We start from the raw sequence: 20,218 nt of genomic DNA on the forward strand, positions 1-20,218 counted from the left end.
TCACTATGCAGACCAGGCTGGCCTTGAACTCAAGAGATCCACCTGCCTCTACTTCCCAAATGATGGGTATGTAAATGTACATACATACACAATACATACAGACACATAATTTCAAACTACTCACTAACAGGAGCTATGATATCCAAGTAACTATAAGCACATTCAGCACCCAGCTCTTGGTTTAAGTAGTGTTTCCTAATCAAAGGAACATGTACTTTTTGGAGAAGTGGTTACTCCTAAAGCTGGGGCAGAGAAAATACCAAACAGGTGCATCTTGTAGGACAAATGTTCAAAAGAAAAAGCCTTCTCAAAGGGTACAAAAGCTGGCCTGGAAGACTTCTCAATGTTGAAGCTGGAATAAAACAAGTAACTATGGCACACAAATTTTATTTCCCCAAGACAGGGTTTCTCTTTAGCTTTGGAGCCCATCCTGGGACTCACTCTGTAGAGTAGACTGGCCTTGACTCACAGAGATCCTCCTGCCTCTGCCTCCCTAGTGCTGGGATTAAAGGTGTGTGTCACCACCGCCTGGCTAAGTAACTATTGAGTTGTGTATATACTATAAAGTATAAAGTTATAAACAACAGGTAAAGCAGTCCCAAGTCCATAATTCTGACCAGGTTAAATGCATAAAAATGAAAGGATAGGTACTTTCACACTTTAGAAAAATTCTGGATAAATAAATGAATGAGCAAAACATAAAATCATTAGACTAGCACAGTAATATCACTACAGGCAAGATCCAACAGTGAATACAAAAACTTGTGTGTGTTGCTCAAGAGGGTGGAAAGATGTCAGAGCTAGAGTTGGGGAGGAATAGGGAAAATGTTTTCTAACCATGGCAGACTACCGCACTCCTACACCCCCAGCAGCTATGAAGGCCACCGCCGCGGCAGCACAAGATCAAAGCAGTCGAGGGTGCAGCAGGGATGGGGGAGGGCACATGGGACCACGCCCTTGGCTGAGGGGCTCTTCAGTCTAAGGCTGCTGGAGGGAGTCAGTCTCCTTAGGGGTGTGGTCTCTGGTAGGCTGGCCATGCTCCAGTGGGTGGCCCAGAAATAACAGTTAAATAATGGAGTTAAAATGTAATGATAACACTGTCTTCCACAGTTGCTCTCCCATAGCTATCTACTATAGGAACGGGCCGGACCGCGCCATTTCTTAGAGTGAAGAAGTAGTATCAAAGAAGAGTCAGACCTCACCAGTGACAAAGGAGTCACCTGTTCAACCTCACAACGTGTTTCACAGAACCTGCTTTAAGATTTGAGTAGAGACAATAATGACAATGGTGATTTAGTCTGTACTTGATAATGACAGCTGTAGACTCACACTTGTCTTCAGATAAACCTTTTGAAGATAAGTACATTTCTTCATTTTAAAACAGCACATAATTTTTAAAATTCTGCACATGGTAATTTAAGAGTCAATGATCATAAAAGGTGTAGTAAAAATTATATAGACAGAAAGCACCAATTTATAAATACAGTAGCAAAATCCTTGAAATGTTTTGATTTTTAAAAACTACTTTAAAAAATGTCCCAAACTAATTTCTTACCCAGAAATGCCCTGTATGGCATTTCTATATGAACTAACCTGTTCATATATGTAAAATGGATGTGAAGGGATCCCATGTTTGAGTGTAATGGGACTATGTTAGACATTCTACAGCACGTCAAGTCCAGACAAGCTTTCGAAGGAGAGATTTTAATGGAACATTTCCAACAATGGTAGAGTCAAAATCTCTGTGATGTATTTATTTGTTTGTTGTATACTTGTTTTTCAGTGCTGGAGAGTGTACCTTGCACAAGCCTTGTAAGCACTTGACCTCTGAGTTATAGTCCTGGATCTTTTTTCACACTTTTTTTTAAAGGCAGGGTATCATTAAGCTGCCCAGACCTGCCAAATAGATGGAATTAGAGGTTTGCTCCACTAGACCCAGCTTGAACACTAGCAATCATTAAAAGAAAGTCTGACAAATCTCTGTGGAATAGTAGAGAGAACCATTAAGTCCATGTCTAACTCAGCAGAGACTTGAAGATAGCAAAGTTACCTGACTACTAGTTTCACTTATGGCGTCAAGGAGTTTTTCAACTGCCGTTTGTAGTCGAGAGCTGACATTGAGCACCAGTTCAACATTTTCAGGGTCAATTTCAGGTCCGGCAAGACCACTTGTCCCAAACTGCTGTGACAGTTCTGCTCCTTTCTCAGTCACTTGTGACCACTTGCTGTCAGTTCTTGGTATAGCACTTCCAGGATAAGAGGGTACTGATTCATCTGTAACTAGAATAATAGTAAGTTAAAGGCATAAATTAATGAGAATATTTAAAGTTACAACATTAAGTAACTGAAGATATCAAGTCAAATGAAAACTTGAATCATTACAATTTCAAGGTCTTCAAATAACAACTTTTAACAAAATGAATATGCAAAGTAGGAATATTGATTAGCAAGTAAGACAGACTAGGAAAGGATAGTGCTGTGCTAATAAGAGCACAGAAATTACTACTTGGGTTACTCAGAATCTTTTCTTTGAGGGAAAAATTATTTGTGGTGCAGGGGACCAACTTTGGAGCTTTAGTTATATGTACTGTGTACTGAGCTACACTTATAGTCTGATTAAAAAAACCTTTGAGACAACTTAAAATAGCTATTTAACCAAATGGTATCATGCAGTGTTTGAAAAGTGACGAGGACTCCTGAGTAACCAGGCCTGGTCCCCTCTTCACAGACTTTACAGTGTAATGAGAAGGTAAACACACGAAGACGACACAGATGGCTAGACGGACAGACTGTCTAGGCAAAATGCTGAAGCTCCAGGGTCAATGAGGGATCTTGTCTCAAAGAATAAGGTGGAGAGTGACTGAGGAAGACCCCTGATGTTGACCATGAACACACGTGACCATGAACACATGTGACTGAGCATACACCATCTACCGCCATTACCCCACCCCCAATCTCATTATGCAGTGGAACAATCCAGGTACACTGAAAAAGAGAGCAAGTGCTTGTAATTACTAGACCAGACCTTTTGACTTTTGAGCCTGTTCAGGGGAGTGATTTGATTTGATTTGAAATGCACTAAGATAATTTTGTTATGTGCTACATTTGCAGGAGTATGAAGGAAAAAAGTACAGACTAATTTACTTTTATTCACAATATTGATTTCTTATTATTTCTTATGTAATGAAGAGTTTACCAGAGCTAGAGCTCACCACACTCACCAGGATAGCACGCAGAGCTAGCCATACTCACCCAGGATAGCATGCTAGAGCTTGCCACAATCACACACAATAGCACGCTAGAGCCATGAAATCAGATGCAGATTTTCTAACCACACCTACTAATCACCTCTACTGAACAGATCATTGGTAACAGAATACAAAACCAGAAAAGTGTGCATTCTAGGGCACAATTTTAAACACCTACCTTAAAAAACGATTATATATATGACTGTTTGCCTGCATGTATGTATGTACCTTGTGTGTGCCTATAAAAAGTTCTAAGCCACCATGTAGGTGCTGGGGACCAAATCTGGCTTCTCAGCAGGAACAGCAAGTTCTCTAACAGATTAACCATCTCTACAGCCCCCAAAATTTACTACTACACATAATTTATAATTCTAATCACTGGTATAGCAGGCAACATAATTTTTACCTTACATCTTATTCTCCAAATTAAAAAGAAAAGCACAACTACTATGCTAGTATTTCTTTATATTAGACCATGTATTTAAAATCAAATCCCATGATAATGGGACAAGTATTTCAAAAGTGTTATAGTTCAGGATGATCTTGGGATTCAAATGGTATATACAAAGTAGCAAATAGTACAGTACAATACATACTGTAACATTTACTAAGTCAAATGAAGTTGTCTAGGAAATAAATGATATTTCTGCAGAAGCTATGACAGCAAGAGTTTTTACTTGGTACTGAGGGAACAAAACTACTTATGCCATATACTATCTCCATCTGTGAAACTGAGTGCATTCTAGTGACATTTGTCTTTCATGGGTTTGGAGAATGTGATAAATCTGAGGCAAAGGAATAGTCTGAAATGATGGAAACACTAGTCTTTTAACAATAAGAGAGAATTTTAAAAGAAGATAACTAGAAAGCAGGCTGGATCCAAGTTGTGAATTGTCTTAGATTTTGTTGTAACTTTGGGGGTTTTTCTAAAGATTAGGAAGGGTTAATCCTATTTTTAAATATGAAGATAATAGCAAATTTTTATATCAGGAAGCAAATTTTAAGAATACATAGAAAAGAATAGATTGGTTAAGAGGCTATTTCAACTACCCAATGAGAAGTGATAAAATATGATGGTGTAAAAGGACACAAGTCATGAAATATGATGGGGAGAGGACACAAGCTGGACATGACTGAAGGAAAAAGGCAGGGCAAGAAGAAAACGGGGGGATGACTCTGGGTTTCTAACTCAGATGATTCTTAACCATAGCAATCATTAAGGAACCCACCAAAAGATCAGGAGACAGTCTATACTGTGGCCACGAAAATGAAGAAAGTATTGACAGGATGTGTACAGCCGTAGAGCATGCTATAAGTTTGGGTCTGCAACTTTTAAGTCTTTTTTATAAAGATGAGAGTTGAAACACTTGAAGTAGATACATCTGTTATAGAGACAGCATTTAATAAGAAGGACAGGGAGTCTCATAGTTATCATAAGCTAACAGAACAAAACAAGTTCAATTAAAAAAATCAGACAGAAAGGCACAGACTGAGATGAAAGAGAGCCTTTAAAAGATAAACTTTTACCTGGACAAACGGGCCAGCACTGAGAAACTGGTATGGATTTAGTTAAATTAGTTAGGGTTGTCTGAGAATAGCAATGTTACTAAGGTTGGTAAAGTTGGTAAATGTCTATTCTCTCGTCAGTGTGCTACAATCTACTCTGGAGGGCAAAGCTGAGACCAACCAATACTTAAAAACAAAAACTCGCAGGGCCGGTGGTGGCGCATGCCTTTAATCCCAGCACTCGGGAGGCAGAGGCAGGCAGATCTCTGTGAGTTCGAGGCCAGCCTGGACTACAAAGCGAGATTCAGGAAAGGCACAAAGCTACACAGAGAAACCCTGTCTAGAAAAAACAAAAACAACAACAAAAAACCTCAAAACAAAACAAACACCCAAATAGTATGAAGAATGCCACACGACTTGTGGTCTGAGGGGCATCGATAAGCAAGAGACTGAAGATGTTGTACACACGACAGTGAATCTCAAGCACAAAGTATGGAGGACATGCAAAACAATGCACAATGTAAGAGTCATGGAATGTCAGTGTGTCTGGGATGGCTAATTAAAAAACTAAGTTAGTACCCCCCAAAAGACAACGGTGAAACACACTTAGCAGTTTTTGCTTCATGGTCTGGTGTTAGTTATTAGGTAGGGTCTCCCCTGGGTAGTAGTCCAGGAATTGGGATGACTCTGCCTAGATCCTCTTGTCTGGGCCAGATAGTAAGTTCAAGGCTAGCCTGGTACACAAAGCAAATATCATCTCAAAACAAACAAACAAATAAGGAAGGAGACAGATCTGTGAGAGTTATTAAATTTGCTCAAGTTCATGATTAGTATGCTGTTATTGTTCTACAGCACAGCACTATGCCAAAAGGAAGCCACGGAAAACAAGCTTTCATTCCTTGCCTTCCCAGGAGAGGAGACATCTCTCCTCTAAGAGATCTCAGAGCTAAAGGAAATTCACAACACAGCTCCAGGACCCCATTTTATCAGGTGATCTACCATTCCCTCAGACGGAAGTGAATTCACACTAGCTTAACCTTGCCTTTCAACTTTATAAAAGTTTATTCTCACAAGGAAGCAAATATTAACAAATCAATTATTTTTTCAACAGTTAGCAAGTCCATACCTGTTTAAAATCTAAACAAGTTCAGACTTGAAGATTGAAAATGGGCCATATGTGTTACAAGAAAAAAGCCATACATAAAACTGAAGAGTAAAAGTCACTTGATAACTAGATTAAAACTTAATTTTTATGTCAAATGAGACATTAAAAAAAATTAAAGGAGTATTTTAGCTTTTATAATGCTTCCATTCAAAAATATGAAGAAATGCCAGGATGAATTCTACCATACAGAGCACATTAGTAATATTGTAAAGCCAGTACATTACTGGAGTTTATGAAAGATTCAACATTTAAAATTATAAGTTATTTTAATTCAATATTTACTTAAAAATGAAAATTGGATCTGTGAGTGTCCCTTAATGATACTGATGGCCACGCCAAATTATTAACAAATCAACAGCATTGCTAATCATAAAAACATAAAATGTCAACTGGAGAGCACACACTGTAACCAGTGATGTTAATGCTAGCAAAATGATCTTTGAAATAACATTCTATACATTGTGCTTCTCTAGATTTAATTTTTCCTCTTGTGGTATTATTCTTTTAGAACTGGTTACCAGTTAAATAATATTTTAAGGACTTACTTGATTAAGACAAGAAAATGTTTTTAAGCAAAATATCAGCTATGTTTTGATCTTGTTTCCTGTGGGAATGCCAGTGCTTCCTGCTCTTAGTAATCTGAATTGCTCTAGAGCAGGAAGAACGGAGAAAATGCTCAAACACAGTTTCTGCAAATCCAAGACATGTCTGGATTCAGATGGGATGCTTATCATTCAAAAATAATGGACACAAAAACATTTCACCTACACTGGAAAATATGGATGTAATGTATAAGAAGCATCATGGATCAGAAGTCCTTCAAGGTCTACATTCTCAAAGTAAATAAACATCAAGACAATCTTCTGTGCTGGAGATAATCTGCCAACTTAGCCCTTTTGTAACTTCCAGCGAACTGCTTGGGAGGTGAGCTCAATGATGTTTGCTGAATGTTTTAGTACCCATGACAACTGTTGACAGTGTCTGCGTCCACCCCTCAGGGTGGTTCTGACTCTGGCCATCAACCCTGTCTCAGCTCCCCTAGTAGAACAGCAAAAGTCCTCCCTAGATGGCTAAGTAAAACCAGTTCGTTGTTTTTGTTTTTTCAAGTTTAATTTGATTAAACACTTTTACATGTTTAAATATTACCTTGTTCTCTACATGTTAGGATCCACACACATTAAAAAATACCGTTTGCTCTAGAGCTTACTCAGGAGAAATGTTAATCTGTAAAATAAATCTACCAACTATAAAAATAGTAAATCTGAAAAGAAAGTTTAAAAACTGTCATTATTTCAGTTATTACTTTACTAAAAGTATTGTAAAAATTGCCTTTGAACTCAACTAAAGTGTTCTTAAATTAATTTTTTTTAAAGTTTAAATCAAGTTTTCCTTTCAGCTGAGAAACACCCTGCTGCCCAACCTGTAATTATGCAAAGCATCTATAACTGGATGTTTTCCTCTCATTTCTCCACAGAGCTTAGCAAGCCAAATGCTCTCAAAAATCATGAAATAGCATTTTGGAAGAGCTGCCTTTGGCTGGGGAGAGAGTTTGGGTGAGGGATGGAAGTAACTAGATTTAATCTTTGAATCCCAGATTTCAGACCCTACGTCTCTGCATCTGACAAAGCTTTGTCTTTTGATTTCCTGATTCTTTCTCAGCAGGAAATAAGGAACTGAAAAAAATAATAGCAACTAGAAGTCAGCAAGGTGATGGCAAGAAGCCAAAGGAAGAGTCCAGCCCGCACAGCAGAGAACTAACACGACGGTGAAGGGAAGGCAGACTTGGTCCCCAAATGCAGACGTGACACTTTCCAGAAGGCACAGAGGACTGACCAGAGGACAGTCCAAACCAAGGTCAATTCAGGTTTATAAAGAGTCGTGTCAATCTTTTCAAGTAGTGCTAGATTCCTAAAAATCTCTTCATTTTAACCTTTCCTTAGTTAACAGGTGGATGTGAGAGTCCTGAGTAGCAATGCATAATTATTCTTTATCAGTAGAAAAGAAAAACAGGCAGAGTAGTAACCCTGGGTATATATGGTGATAGCCCTGAGGTACCATTTGCAAATGCTATACAGTAAGTCTTTGTGTAGTACAGTCCAATAGTTGCAAAAAACTTTGACTGCTCTCCCTTCTGTACTTTTCTATACATTTCTATACACTGGGAGTGCCTTAAATTGAGCCTCTGTTGAAGATGTAGACTTTTCAACAGTATAGGAAACATTACCTCTTCCACTTGCATCTTGAACACCAGGCTTTGCAGACAGGTCTGCTTCTGATCTCCAAAGCAGGCTGGCAGCTGGCTGACCTTTGCTAGATCTATCCAAAATCCCAAGAACATGGCAGCCAATTGTCTCTTCAGCAGCCGCTGTCGTCTTGGCAACTTCTAACAGGATCTTGACAAGTTTATTATTGGCTTTTTGGAGAGCATGTCTGTACAGAAAAGGAATCATTTGTTAAAATGCTTAATTAAAAACTAAACAGAACATCTCTGATTATGCCACAACAATGCTTTATAGAACTGGGTGGTGGTGGTGCACACCTTTAATTCCAGAACTCAGTGCAGAGGCAAGCAGATCTGAGTTCAAGGCTAGCCTGGTTTACAGAGTGAGTTCTATGACAGCCAGGGCTGCACAAAGAAACCTTGTCTTGAAAAACAAACAACAAAATAAATAAAAGAATAAAAAGAATGCTTTATAGCTGGAAAATATATTAAAATAATCTGTACTTGCACCACAATGAAGTTCTTCCAGGTTTTAACTTATTTTAAAATTATTATAGAAGTACTTATGTGCTTCTAACAGATCTATGTAGCTTACATAGTTACAGTTTTTTGTTAAGTGTACATTTTATTGACCCAAAAGAAATCAAGTAACTAAGCTTTTATATTAATGATTAAATTAAAAAAAAAATATTAGAGTGTGGTAAGACCAAGTATGTGAAAGGTGCTGAGTTGGTAATGCTTTTCATGGTTACTCACACAGAGATTTGGCATTTCATCCTTTCATGTGTCAAACATATTTTAAAGTATCATCTTAAAAACCCACTATAAAAATGTAGCACTGTTTTGACAATTTTATGATGACAAATGAAATGTCTAAATTTAAACAGATCTAACAGGCACAGTCCTGATTTTAGAGGTCAACAGTAAAAATTCAGCCTGATAACACCAAAGCAAGTGTCATAGGTCTTTAAAAAATTGCATTTATTTTAGAGACAAAACTATACCAAGTTTCACATTTCACTGGATAGTTCAGACAATTGGGGAAGAAAAGTTTTCAACTAAACAGAAATAAATTATGTCTTTCTCTTAAACCAGGTAAGAATAGTCTTAAAATTTTTTTAAATTAGACGCTACTGGTTAACTCTTCTCTGAAATATTCAGACATAATCATCAGAATTAATAAGTTATATATTTATTTTTATTTATGTGCATATGTATGTGCTGTGTGAGTTTGTGTGCATCACATGTATGCAGGAGCCCTGAGAAGTCAGAAGACAGCACTGGATCCTCTGAGACTAGAGTTACAGGCTGCTGTGAGCTTCCAAGTGTGGGTTCTGGGAACTGAACCCGGGTCCTTTGCAACAACAGCATTAGGTGCTGTTACTCACTGAGCCATCTCCACAGTCCAGTCCTTAAAACTGTATCGCCTAGATTCCCTCCTGCCCTCTGTCTTCCTGGGAAATATATACATTCTTAAAACAAAAAAGGAGCACTGTCCTGGACTAAGTGTTCTCATGAGGTTTCTTTTTAGAGTACTATGAACCCTTTAAAACTGTGTCAAAAAATATATTTCCATAAATGGTTATCTGACTAATCTTAATAGCTTAATTCACCAGAAGTATAATAGCAAACTTCATGCCGAATACATACAGACAAATGAGAAACTTCTATGGCTTAAGAGAGTTTGATCTTTAACTTCACACTGCAGGAGACTACCAACAACCACGCTAATGGCTGTCTGTTTCCCAGGCACATCAACTACCTATTTTAGGATACGGTAATAAATGGAGTTGTTTTTCTTTAGAAGTTGTCAAGCGAAAATTCTATTTTTTATCCAGATCAAGGTATCTGCTTACATAAGTCAGAATATTAAAAATAAGATCAAATAACAGGAAGTAAAGGGTTTATTTTCTTAACTTTTACTTAAGTTTTGTTCAAGAGTCAAATCCTATGATTAGAATACTAAACTATTTTCACTTAAGAAAACAGATTAAACTTATATAATAGTTTAAAACAAAGATTAATACTCATTTTATCAATCTTACCATAAAAATTTCTAAAAACCAAACACTACATGACGTGTAAAATATATAAAAAGAGTGAAAAGCAGTATTTATTTTATATTGCCATCATAATTCTAATTTTCATAAACGGTGTTTCTTGTTTGAGTTCCATACTGATAATCCAACCTCCATGCAAGGAGGTGGGGAGGACAGTCACAGAAATTGTTAGTAGATACTAGTTAATTTTAAAGAAATTATTTCCATTTGAATAAAATAAAATTTAAAACACTGTGACTTTTAAAAAGGCCTTTAAGTTAATATGGGCTATCTATTCTCATATAGTATAGTGTTATACATTTTTATATTAATCTCTGTGATATCAAGGTAAGGAATAGTTTTGTTACCATTGGGTGATTTATTCCTCCATAAAACTTGAATATGGATTAAAAGTTCTTATGTGTTATATAGCAAATGCAAAAATAATCTAAATGTGAAATATTTATTGTATTGTTATCTCAAGGGAATACCTAATACCAATGTCCTTAAAATGAATGAAAAAAAAAAGACAAAAAAACCTCACAACTATAAATGATTTTTAGTATACAGCATAGCATTATGAAAAATAAAGTTAATTAAGAAAAGTCCAGTATTCAAATAACACCTAAACAGAATCAAGAGCAATATCTAAAAAAAATTGTAGTGCGTGTAAAAGACCTTTAAAAATTAGTCTAGTTAATGATAAAAATTATCCGTCCTTCCTATATTATACCTACACAAACAAATTTCATACATAAGACAACTTTAAAGCAAAGTACAATGTACAAGATAGCAACCCGATAGTGTTTACTGAACTGGAAGCAGCATTTAACCCTGTACTGATCAAGTACACTCTCTACCTTTCATTGGCCAGGTTTTCATCGAGAGTTGCCTCCTCAGGTTTTCTCTCCAATGTCTTCTCTTTGAATGTCTGTTCCTCAACTTCCTGATTGTCATTTTCATCCTGTGTCAGTTGGTGGAAAGGCAGAGAGGACAAGGCAAAGAGAAAACCTGTCATCTTAGAAACAGCAAATCATACTTCCATAGTGGTACGAGACGAAACAGAAACGTCTATGTACGATGCAGACACTACTTGAAATAATGTTTAACTTTATGCTATTGAGAGATTAGTATTATCAAGAACAGATAAGACATTCTAATGCACAGATGAAACAGTGGAATGGGGTCAAAGGAATGCAGGCTGTGTGCTGTGACAGTGGGATTTGTTAGGCTGTCCCCTGGTGCAGCAACAGCCGCTGCCATTGCAATACCAGAATAGTCAAATGACCAGCACGATGCAGGGCGGGCGACCTTCCTTCCGTGGTGCAATCACAAACCCATCGAGCTCAAACCCATAAAACGTTATCTCACACCAACACGAAAGACAAACACGTCCTACTGCACTGTTGATCCGTGCTCCTAGAGGAGCCGAAGTCCACACTACCTGTGTTTGAGTGCTGCTGTGGTGCAGCTCACAACACAGCTCTTCTCTTCCAGCTAAGCACAGCTGCTTTAGTGCTTCCAGCTCCTCTAAAAGCACCCTCTCTCTCTCTGACACGTTTTCAGTACTTATTGAAGATTTCTAAATGAGAGAAATGGTTGTAAGCAAATATTGTTGGCAATAGGAGGAGAGAACAGAAACAATTAGCAGATTTCTTTTAACCCCTGGAGAACAACAGGCCTCTTTTCAAACTATGATTCAGATTCCATTATAAGAGGTTAAAAGGCATATATAAAATTCAATGCAAAATTTGAAACTTTAGAAAAAAGTTAATTAAACATAAAATTCAGAGATCTGTACAGTTCAATTAATACTTTTATGTCAAATTTGCATTGAAAAATTCAGAAGTCTGAAATCACAAAATACAATGAAGAAAAGCAAAACTGATTTTTCAAATGATCCATATTTTATTCTCCAACCCTAAATTTCCCATTATTTTATATCCAAAGGATATAAAGCCAATGATTCTCTATTTTTCCTTTTAGTTTTCAAAATTAAGTTTAGTGTTTTCATATGAGCTTTTCTGCAAAGATTTTGCGAGTATATTTTATATAGCAACCAGTAAGAATATAGCTCCCAAATACCAAAGAATTTTTAAATTTAGTTGAGGAAGGGTTAAAAATGTTATATAAATTTGCATTTTTTCAAATCAACAAGAAATGTTTCCCTAGACAAAGATCCAGAAACATGCTACCCCAGATTTCCATTGATTAACAAGGTGAATTGTAGATAGAGAGACATGCGCCTGTGATTGCTAACTATGGACTCACGAAAACCTGACCATGGGTGAGAGCTTCCTAAGCAAGCACCTCAGTGCAGACTGCCCAAGCTGACCAGGTGTCTGTTGTACATCCTTTGCTAGGATGGCACATGATGAGGACGGTACACCTGAGTCCGATGTGCCTGTGAGCTCTAAACCTGTTGGCTGATGGGGTAATTCTAATGTTATATATTCCTAATGATTTTCAGGTCTGGCAAAAATAATTTTGACGCTTTAAAAAAGGCTCCATACAGAATGTTATTTTAGCTGGGGAGAAAAGGATTCTCAGTGCCAACCTGGGCTAACTGCATGCTGAGCCTCTGGATCTCCTCCTGTAGCTGCTCCTGGTCCTCTCGCTGCCTCTCCATCTGCTGCATGTGGGCCTGCCTCAACAGTTCTGTTGCCTGCTGGTGTTCTTCATATTGTCGGACAAGTTCTTGCCGCATATCTTCCAATTGTCTAGAAGTCTCCATATTTGACACCTCATCATGGATCTTTATCAGTAGAAACAAAAAGTTCAACCACACATGAACTGCGAAAATTTGCCACTATTGATATTTTCAATGAATATGAAAGCAATTCTACTAAACCCATAGGGCACTTCAATTTTTATCTTATTATTAAATAAAGCCAAATTTTTTAAAAAAGTATTTATTTTAACCACAATTCTAAGACAATATTAAGTTAATTACCACAATGTGTTATTTTCCAGGAGGGAAGTATCTATCAGTTAGTTTAGCTAAACTATAATTCTAAAGGAGAAAAATAAAGATATTTAATATTAATCTCTACTTTTTTTTTGGTTTTTCGAGACAGGGTTTCTCTGTGTAGCTTTGCGCCTTTCCTGGAGCTCACTTGGTAGCCCCGGCTGGCCTCGAACTCACAGAGATCCGCCTGGCTCTGCCTCCCAAGTGCTGGGATTAAAGGCGTGCGCCACCACGCCCGGCTAATCTCTACTTTTAATGAAGCCATGATTCCATTATTCTTCTTGACATTTTATGTGGGGGAAATGAAAATTTTCTTTTAATCTTAAAACTATACTTATGAAACAGGAGTTTTATTTATTAAATCTGTATTATAGAATGGTTATAGAGCATTCCAGAGAACTTCTTTGTAAGAGACAATCATGTATCAGTTCTCTGACTCAGAACACATCAACTTTCTAATGGAGTCTATGAGCACCCTTGAAGAGACAGTAACTAAAGAGATGGCAGCTTTATTTGATTCTATTTCTGCAGAAAATATAAACTATCTTGAACATTAATAATAAATTTGAATTTAAATGATTTTAGAAGTAGGATTTATTTCTGTCCAATAAGATAGCAAACTATTTGAGGAAACAGGTCTATTTGTGAGTAGTATGTAAAGAAAAAGAGAATTAGGACTTAGACAATATAATTTTTTAAATTATTCTCTTAAATAGATGATTATTTCCTTATATGTTCTTATATTTAACTGAGCAAATCTTTCAAAGATATTTCTATATTACAGGATAATCTTTAACTGAAATAAAGTTAAGACAGTTGTAACATGAGATTTTATTGTTTAAAAATTCAATACAGTGCTTTTTTTACATGTCATTTGTTTCATGTTCATGTGTGTGTGTGTGTGTGTGTGTGTACATGTATCAGAGGGCAACTTGGGGAAGCCAGTTCTCTCCATTCATCATGGGAATCTCAGGGATTGAACTCAGTGTATCAGGCGTGAGGACTAAGCCACCTCACTGATATGCACAATGTCTGTAAGACAAACAGACTTGTTTTATTTAATAGGGTTAATTTCATTTAACTGTATGCTTTATCATTAATAAACTACAACAATGTCGCCTTTAATCCCAGCACTCGGGAGGCAGAGCCAGGCAGATCTCTGTGAGTTCGAGGCCAGCCTGGACTACCAAGTGAGTCCCAGGAAAGGCGCAAAGCTACACAGAGAAACCCTGTCTTGAAAAACCAAAAAAAAAAAAAAAAAAAAAAAATTAAACTACAACAATGTGAATCCTACTCAAGCTGGACTTGAGACTTTCTTCTTCCTTAAGCAACACTATTGATAATGTATTAATAGTGAAGAAATCACTTTTGCTTTTATGAATGTTTTGCTTTTTTAAAAAAATATCCTAAAAGTCATACTTACACATTGTCTAACTACAAGTGTTTCATCTCTGGAAAATAAGTCCTGTGAAATAGTCAGCCCGTGGTCCTTTGGCTTTAGGATGTCATCATCAAGATCATCACCATTAGAGAGAGAAACTTCGTTTCTATGCTCTTCTAACTCTTTGCTAAGTGGTTTAAATTGCTCTTTAGCATTCTTGTCAATTCCTGTAGCAGTATGAGGACCAACTTGACCCTGTGATGTGATGTCATTGAAAGGGTGTTCCTGCCAACACAGACCAGGTGCTTGTTCTGATTGTATAGAGTTTTCTTTCACCTCAGATAGTCTAGAGAGTTCTGTCTGCTGAGCAAATGCTATACTCATTGACACGATGACCTAAATAAATAAAGGAAACAAACGAAAAGATCAATTCAATTCTTAAACAGCGGCTGGAATCGAAAAAGGAAATTGTTACTTGGGAGTGCATACATTTTAAAAAGCCTGGCCTCAACCCATACCCAACACTGCTTGGGTAGCCAAAAGCCTGAGACTAGAAAGCCCAGGGATCTAGGGTGAAAACCAAATACTACTGTTCTAAAAAATACAAAAACAAAAACAACAACAACAACAACAAAAAAACCATCACAACAAGATGACTCCTAGACATTCTGCTATGCTCCTATCAGTCCTTGTTCAGCCATCGTCAGAGGAGCTTCTTCCTCCAGCAGATGGGAAGAGATACAGAAACCACAGCCAGACATTATGCAGAGTGAAACTTTGGAACACTCAGCTCTAAATGGGATGTCTCCATCCAATCCCTGCCCTCGGTGCTCAGGGAACTCGGCTGAGGAGGAGGCAGAAAGGGTGTAAGAGCCAGAGGAGATGCCAAGGGGAAAAAAGCCCTTCTAAATCAACATGAACAAAGCTCACATGAACTTTCTGAGACTGAAGCAGGTCCTCTTCATAAATACTAGTGTTTTTATGGGATTCCTGAGTGTGTGAATGAGTGGGTGTCGATGATTACTGTGCCTCTCTTAGGCTCTTTTTCTTGTTTGTTCTGTCCAATTTCAATGTGTTAGTTTTTGTTTTATCTTATTATATTTTGTTTTATTATGTTTGGTTTTATCTTTTAGAAGCCTGTTCTTTTCTAATGAGAGACAGAAAGGGAGTGGATCTGGATGGGAGGGGAGGTGGGGAGGAACTGGGAGGAGTAGAGGGAGGGGAAACCATAATCAAGATATGTTACATGAGAAAAAAAAATCTATTTGCAATAAAAAAAAAAACCTGGCCTTGTGGTTTTAAGAGAAAAGAAATCCTATAATAAAGTAATGGACAAACTCTACAATGAACTGAGTGTTCACATAGTTATTGTACCATACTCCTAAATTTAAAAAAAAAAATGAAAAAGTTTTCTAACAAGAGCAGGAAACATTCAGTTAAAAAAAACAACAAAACTAGATAATAAAGTTTTAATATTTCTTTCTTCCAAGAAAATACTCTATAACTATTAGTAAATATTTTTCTGAGCTCTTTTCTTTCTTTTTGTATATAGATATGGACAGACACAGGTCAGAAATTGCCTACAAAAATATAATTATATTCTAAACTATATCTTGGTCATAGCTTATCTACAGTAAAAATATTTCTGAATCAAGAACAGACTTATTATATATATATATATATATATATATATATATATATATATATGCTTTTAATCAATTCTCTACTGGCAAACATTTAAGATTGGTTTTCACTTTGTTGGTTATTTTTGTTTTTTTTTTTTTTTTTTTTTTTTTTTTTTTTTTTTTTTTTTTTTTTAGAATAATGCTATGTAGCCCAGGCAGACTCAGACTTATTGTAGCCCAAACTAGTCATGAACCTGTAATCCTTCTGCCTCAGCCTTCCATGACTGGAATTACAGATGAACACCACTGCACCTGGCACGTTCCATTATGCTATTTGAAGCATAATTTGTAATTATATTATCATTCGCATCCTTTCTTACTTCCCTGCAAGAAACTTCCCGAAGTGGAGTACCTGGTTCTAGGGACTGGTAAGGAGGATCACATGTTTCTGACTTTCCACTACAATTATGACACTGTCTATTTCCTCCCAGCACAGGGACTTCAGCATTCTGGCAAGTCCCTAAGCCTTTGAGAACCAAATGCTCCGAAAGCTTTATATCAAGTTCTCTGTCCACAGACCATCCACAGTTAGGAGAGCCGGCTGTCATGAGCTCAGGGTGAGCTTATGCCTGGAGTCGGAATCCTTGGTGCTTGACTTTCAGCTTTCAAAAACTGTGGTTGAGCCACACAACTAAACTGATTTAATCTCTGTCTTCAACCTGTTCTAAGTAGCCCATTGCTGTCCAGATGCTATGTCCTCCAGAAGTGAGAGTCCTGTTTTAATAGAAATCATGCTGATAATAGCTACACCAAGAACAACAGAAACATCTTCAATCAGTTCTTTAAAAAATGTATTATTTCATTCACTATTCATTATAAGCTGTAAGGCAGGCACTGTTAATGTTCCCATATGATGAGTGAGGAAACTAAGAAAAATGAAAATACTAAATGAGAGTACATGATGTGCCCTACACAAAGCAAACGGATGATGGAAGGGAGGTTTGAGCTCTACACTCTTCAGCTTCTCTTCTGTAACATTATATATACCTCACTATGATTTTCATATCTGATAGACCTGTCTAGAAGTAAGACTCTATTACTAACTGGAAGAATATCGTAGTATCAAACCACGCATCCAGAAAATTTGTGTACAAAGATCAAAAACAATATCAAGGTCATATCTAATCAATATTAGATCAGTGATTTGAATCAAATTATGTTCAACTATAGACAGAACTCAAGCCCTTTAAACACGTATTACACTGCTTCTGTCCCAACAGTCTCATGACTATTCTTCCCCTACCAAATGAGACCTCTTAGGTGGCTACGCTACCCCAGAATGAAAGGATTTGGTAATGTTCTAGGCAGTCATCTGGAATATATGCCATTATAGCAAGATGTGAAAAGAGAAAAGAATTAGTTAAGTAGTTTTTTTGTTTTGTTTTGTTTTTGTCAGCCGTATTTGGTTCTCTCCTAGATCTCTGGGCTGTCCAGCCTCTGGGTCCTGGCCCTCTAGGCAGTGTCAGGAGTGAGCTTCCTCTCATGGTCTGGGTCTCAAGCTGGACCAGTCATTGGTTGGCTACTCCAACTATACTCATAGATTGGTGCCTAGCCCAGTGGTTATCACAGAGGTTTCACCCAGCAACTGATAGAAACAGATGCAGAGACCCACAGCCAAACAGTAGATAGAGTCTGGGGAATCCTGTGGAGATGGGAAGGAAGGATTGTAGGATCCAGAGGGGTCAAGGACACCACAAGAAAACTCACAGAATCAGCTAACCTGGGCTCATAGGGGCTCACAGAGACTGAACCGATAACTAGGGAGCCCGCACGGGACAGACCTAGGCCCTCTGCACGTATGTTACCGTTGTGTAGCTTGGTCTCCTTATGGGACTCCTAACAGTGGGAGCAGGGGCTGCCTCTGACTCTATTATCTGCTTTGGGACCCTTTCCTCCTACTGGGTTGCCTCATCCAGCCTTAATAGGAGAGGAGGTGCCTCATCTTACTGCAGCTTGATATACCATGGCTGTAAGATATCCATGGGGGTGGGGGGGGGAGGGGGGAGATTGCCCTTTTCTGAAGAGAAGTGGAGGAGGAGGAGTGAACTGGGGCAAGAGGAGGGACTGGGAGAAGAGGAGGGGGAAAACTGTGGTACCATTGGGACGTAAAAGCAGAATAAATAAATAAATAATACAGCATAGCAAAACATATTGCCAGCATTTTCTAGCTAACGGTTAAGACCTTCAAAGTGGCTTTTACTTTAATTCCCTGAATTGAATCTGGCCTCCGTCTTTGTCTCTCTACCCTAAGAATATAACACAAAAAAGAAAAATAATTTATAAATGCAAAAAAGAAGCAAAGAGGCTGGGGTGATGGTGGTGCATATATTTAATCCCAGCACTCAGGAAGCAGAGGTACGCAGATCCCTATGAGTTTGGGGCCAGCCTGGTTTAGAGCAAGCTCCAGAACAGCCAGGGTTACACAGAGAAACCCTGTCTCGAGAAACCAAATTAATGAATGAATTATTAATTACTAATTTAAAAATAGATTTAAAAAAAGGAAAAGCAACGAGATGGGCTGGGAAGTGCCTACCTAGTGGGCACGAAGCCCTGGGTTCAATTCATAATATCACATAAAGAGCTGAGCATGGCATCACATAAAGAGCTGAGCACGATGTCACATAAAGAGCTGAGCATGGCATCACATAAAGAGCTGAGCATGGCATCACATAAAGAGCTAAGCACGATGTCACATAAAGAACTGAGCATGACATCACATAAAGAGCTGAGCATGATGTCACATGCCTGTCATTCATGACGTCACATAAAGAGCTGAGCGTGATGTCACATGCCTGTCATTCATGACGTCACATCAAGAGCTGAGCATGATGTCACATAAAGAGCTCAGCATGACATCACATAAAGAGCTGAGCATGATGTCACATAAAGAGCTCTGCTGTGGGATGTTAATGTATGTCCTGTGGGAGCCCTTCTTGGGTTCCTTGTGGCGTTACCCAGCAGGTTTGCATAGAGGATGATTAGGACCATGAGCCTGAGTGCAGTTGTCTGAGATGGTCTGCACTTGGCTGTACTGGGGGATGGTCTGTATGTCAAGTTGCTCTGATTGGTCAATAAATAAAACCTGATTGGTCGTGGCTAGGCAGGAAGTATAGGCGGGACTAACAGAGGAGAAATAAAAGAACAGGAAGGCAGAAGGAGACTGCAGCCGCCATGACCAGCAGCATGTGAAGACGCCGGTAAGCCACCAGCCACGTGGCGAGGTATAGATTTGTAGAAATGCGTTACTTTAAGATATAAGAACAGTTAACAAGAAGCCTGCCACGGCCATACAGTTTGTAAGCAATATAAGTCTCTGTGTTTACTTGGTTGGGTCTGAGCGGCTGTGGGACTGGCGGGTGACAGAGATTTGTCCTGACTGTGGGCAAGGCAGGAAAACTCTAGCTACAGAGCTCAGCATGGCATCACATAAAGAGCTGAGCATGATGTCACATGCCTGTCATTCATGACATCACATAAAAAGCTGAGCATGATGTCACATGCCTGTCATTCATGACGTCACATAAAAAGCTGAGCATGATGTCACATGCCTGTCATTCATGACATCACATCAAGAGCTGAGCACGATGTCACATGCCTGTCATTCATGATGTCACATCAAGAGCTGAGCATGATGTCACATGCCTGTCATTCATGACGTCACATCAAGAGCTGAGCATGATGTCACATGCCTGTCATTCATGACGTCACATCAAGAGCTGAGTACGATGTCACATGCCTGTCATCTCAGCCAGCACTCAGGAGGCAGGGACAATAGGATCAGAGCTGTAGCCATCTCTGCTATATTGAGAATTTGAGGCCCTACCAAACAAACAACAAAAATGAACCTCAAAACAAAAACAAACAAACAATGAGATATGGAAGACAGAGGAAAATGTTGAATATCCATCTCACTGTTATTACAGTTCCAGTATGGTTTAATAGAGAATGATGAGAATGTTCCATAAAAAAAGGGCTGGGAACATTTACAGAAGATATTCCAAAGAT

General features: G+C 38.1%; 1 protein-coding gene across 12 annotated transcripts in view; it reads right to left on the minus strand.

Moving 5' to 3' along the window:
- Positions 1-20,218, minus strand: part of Akap9 (A-kinase anchoring protein 9) — a 127,092-nt gene that overhangs the window by 56,939 nt on the left and 49,935 nt on the right. For 10 of the 12 annotated variants that reach the window (XM_028862667.2, XM_028862666.2, XM_028862678.2 and 7 more), the window contains 6 exons: positions 14,571-14,924; positions 12,737-12,934; positions 11,624-11,761; positions 11,040-11,143; positions 8,144-8,349; positions 2,051-2,280 (listed from right to left, as the gene is read on the minus strand). In XM_028862667.2, the coding sequence (XP_028718500.1) occupies positions 2,051-2,280; positions 8,144-8,349; positions 11,040-11,143; positions 11,624-11,761; positions 12,737-12,934; positions 14,571-14,924 (1,230 nt within the window). The remainder of the gene's footprint in view (positions 1-2,050; positions 2,281-8,143; positions 8,350-11,039; positions 11,144-11,623; positions 11,762-12,736; positions 12,935-14,570; positions 14,925-20,218) is intronic. The other 2 variants (XM_037203528.1, XM_037203529.1) reach the window with 2 other exon arrangements.

This window comes from Peromyscus leucopus, chromosome 3, assembly GCF_004664715.2.
Source record: "Peromyscus leucopus breed LL Stock chromosome 3, UCI_PerLeu_2.1, whole genome shotgun sequence".
NCBI classification, from domain to species: Eukaryota; Metazoa; Chordata; class Mammalia; order Rodentia; family Cricetidae; genus Peromyscus; species Peromyscus leucopus.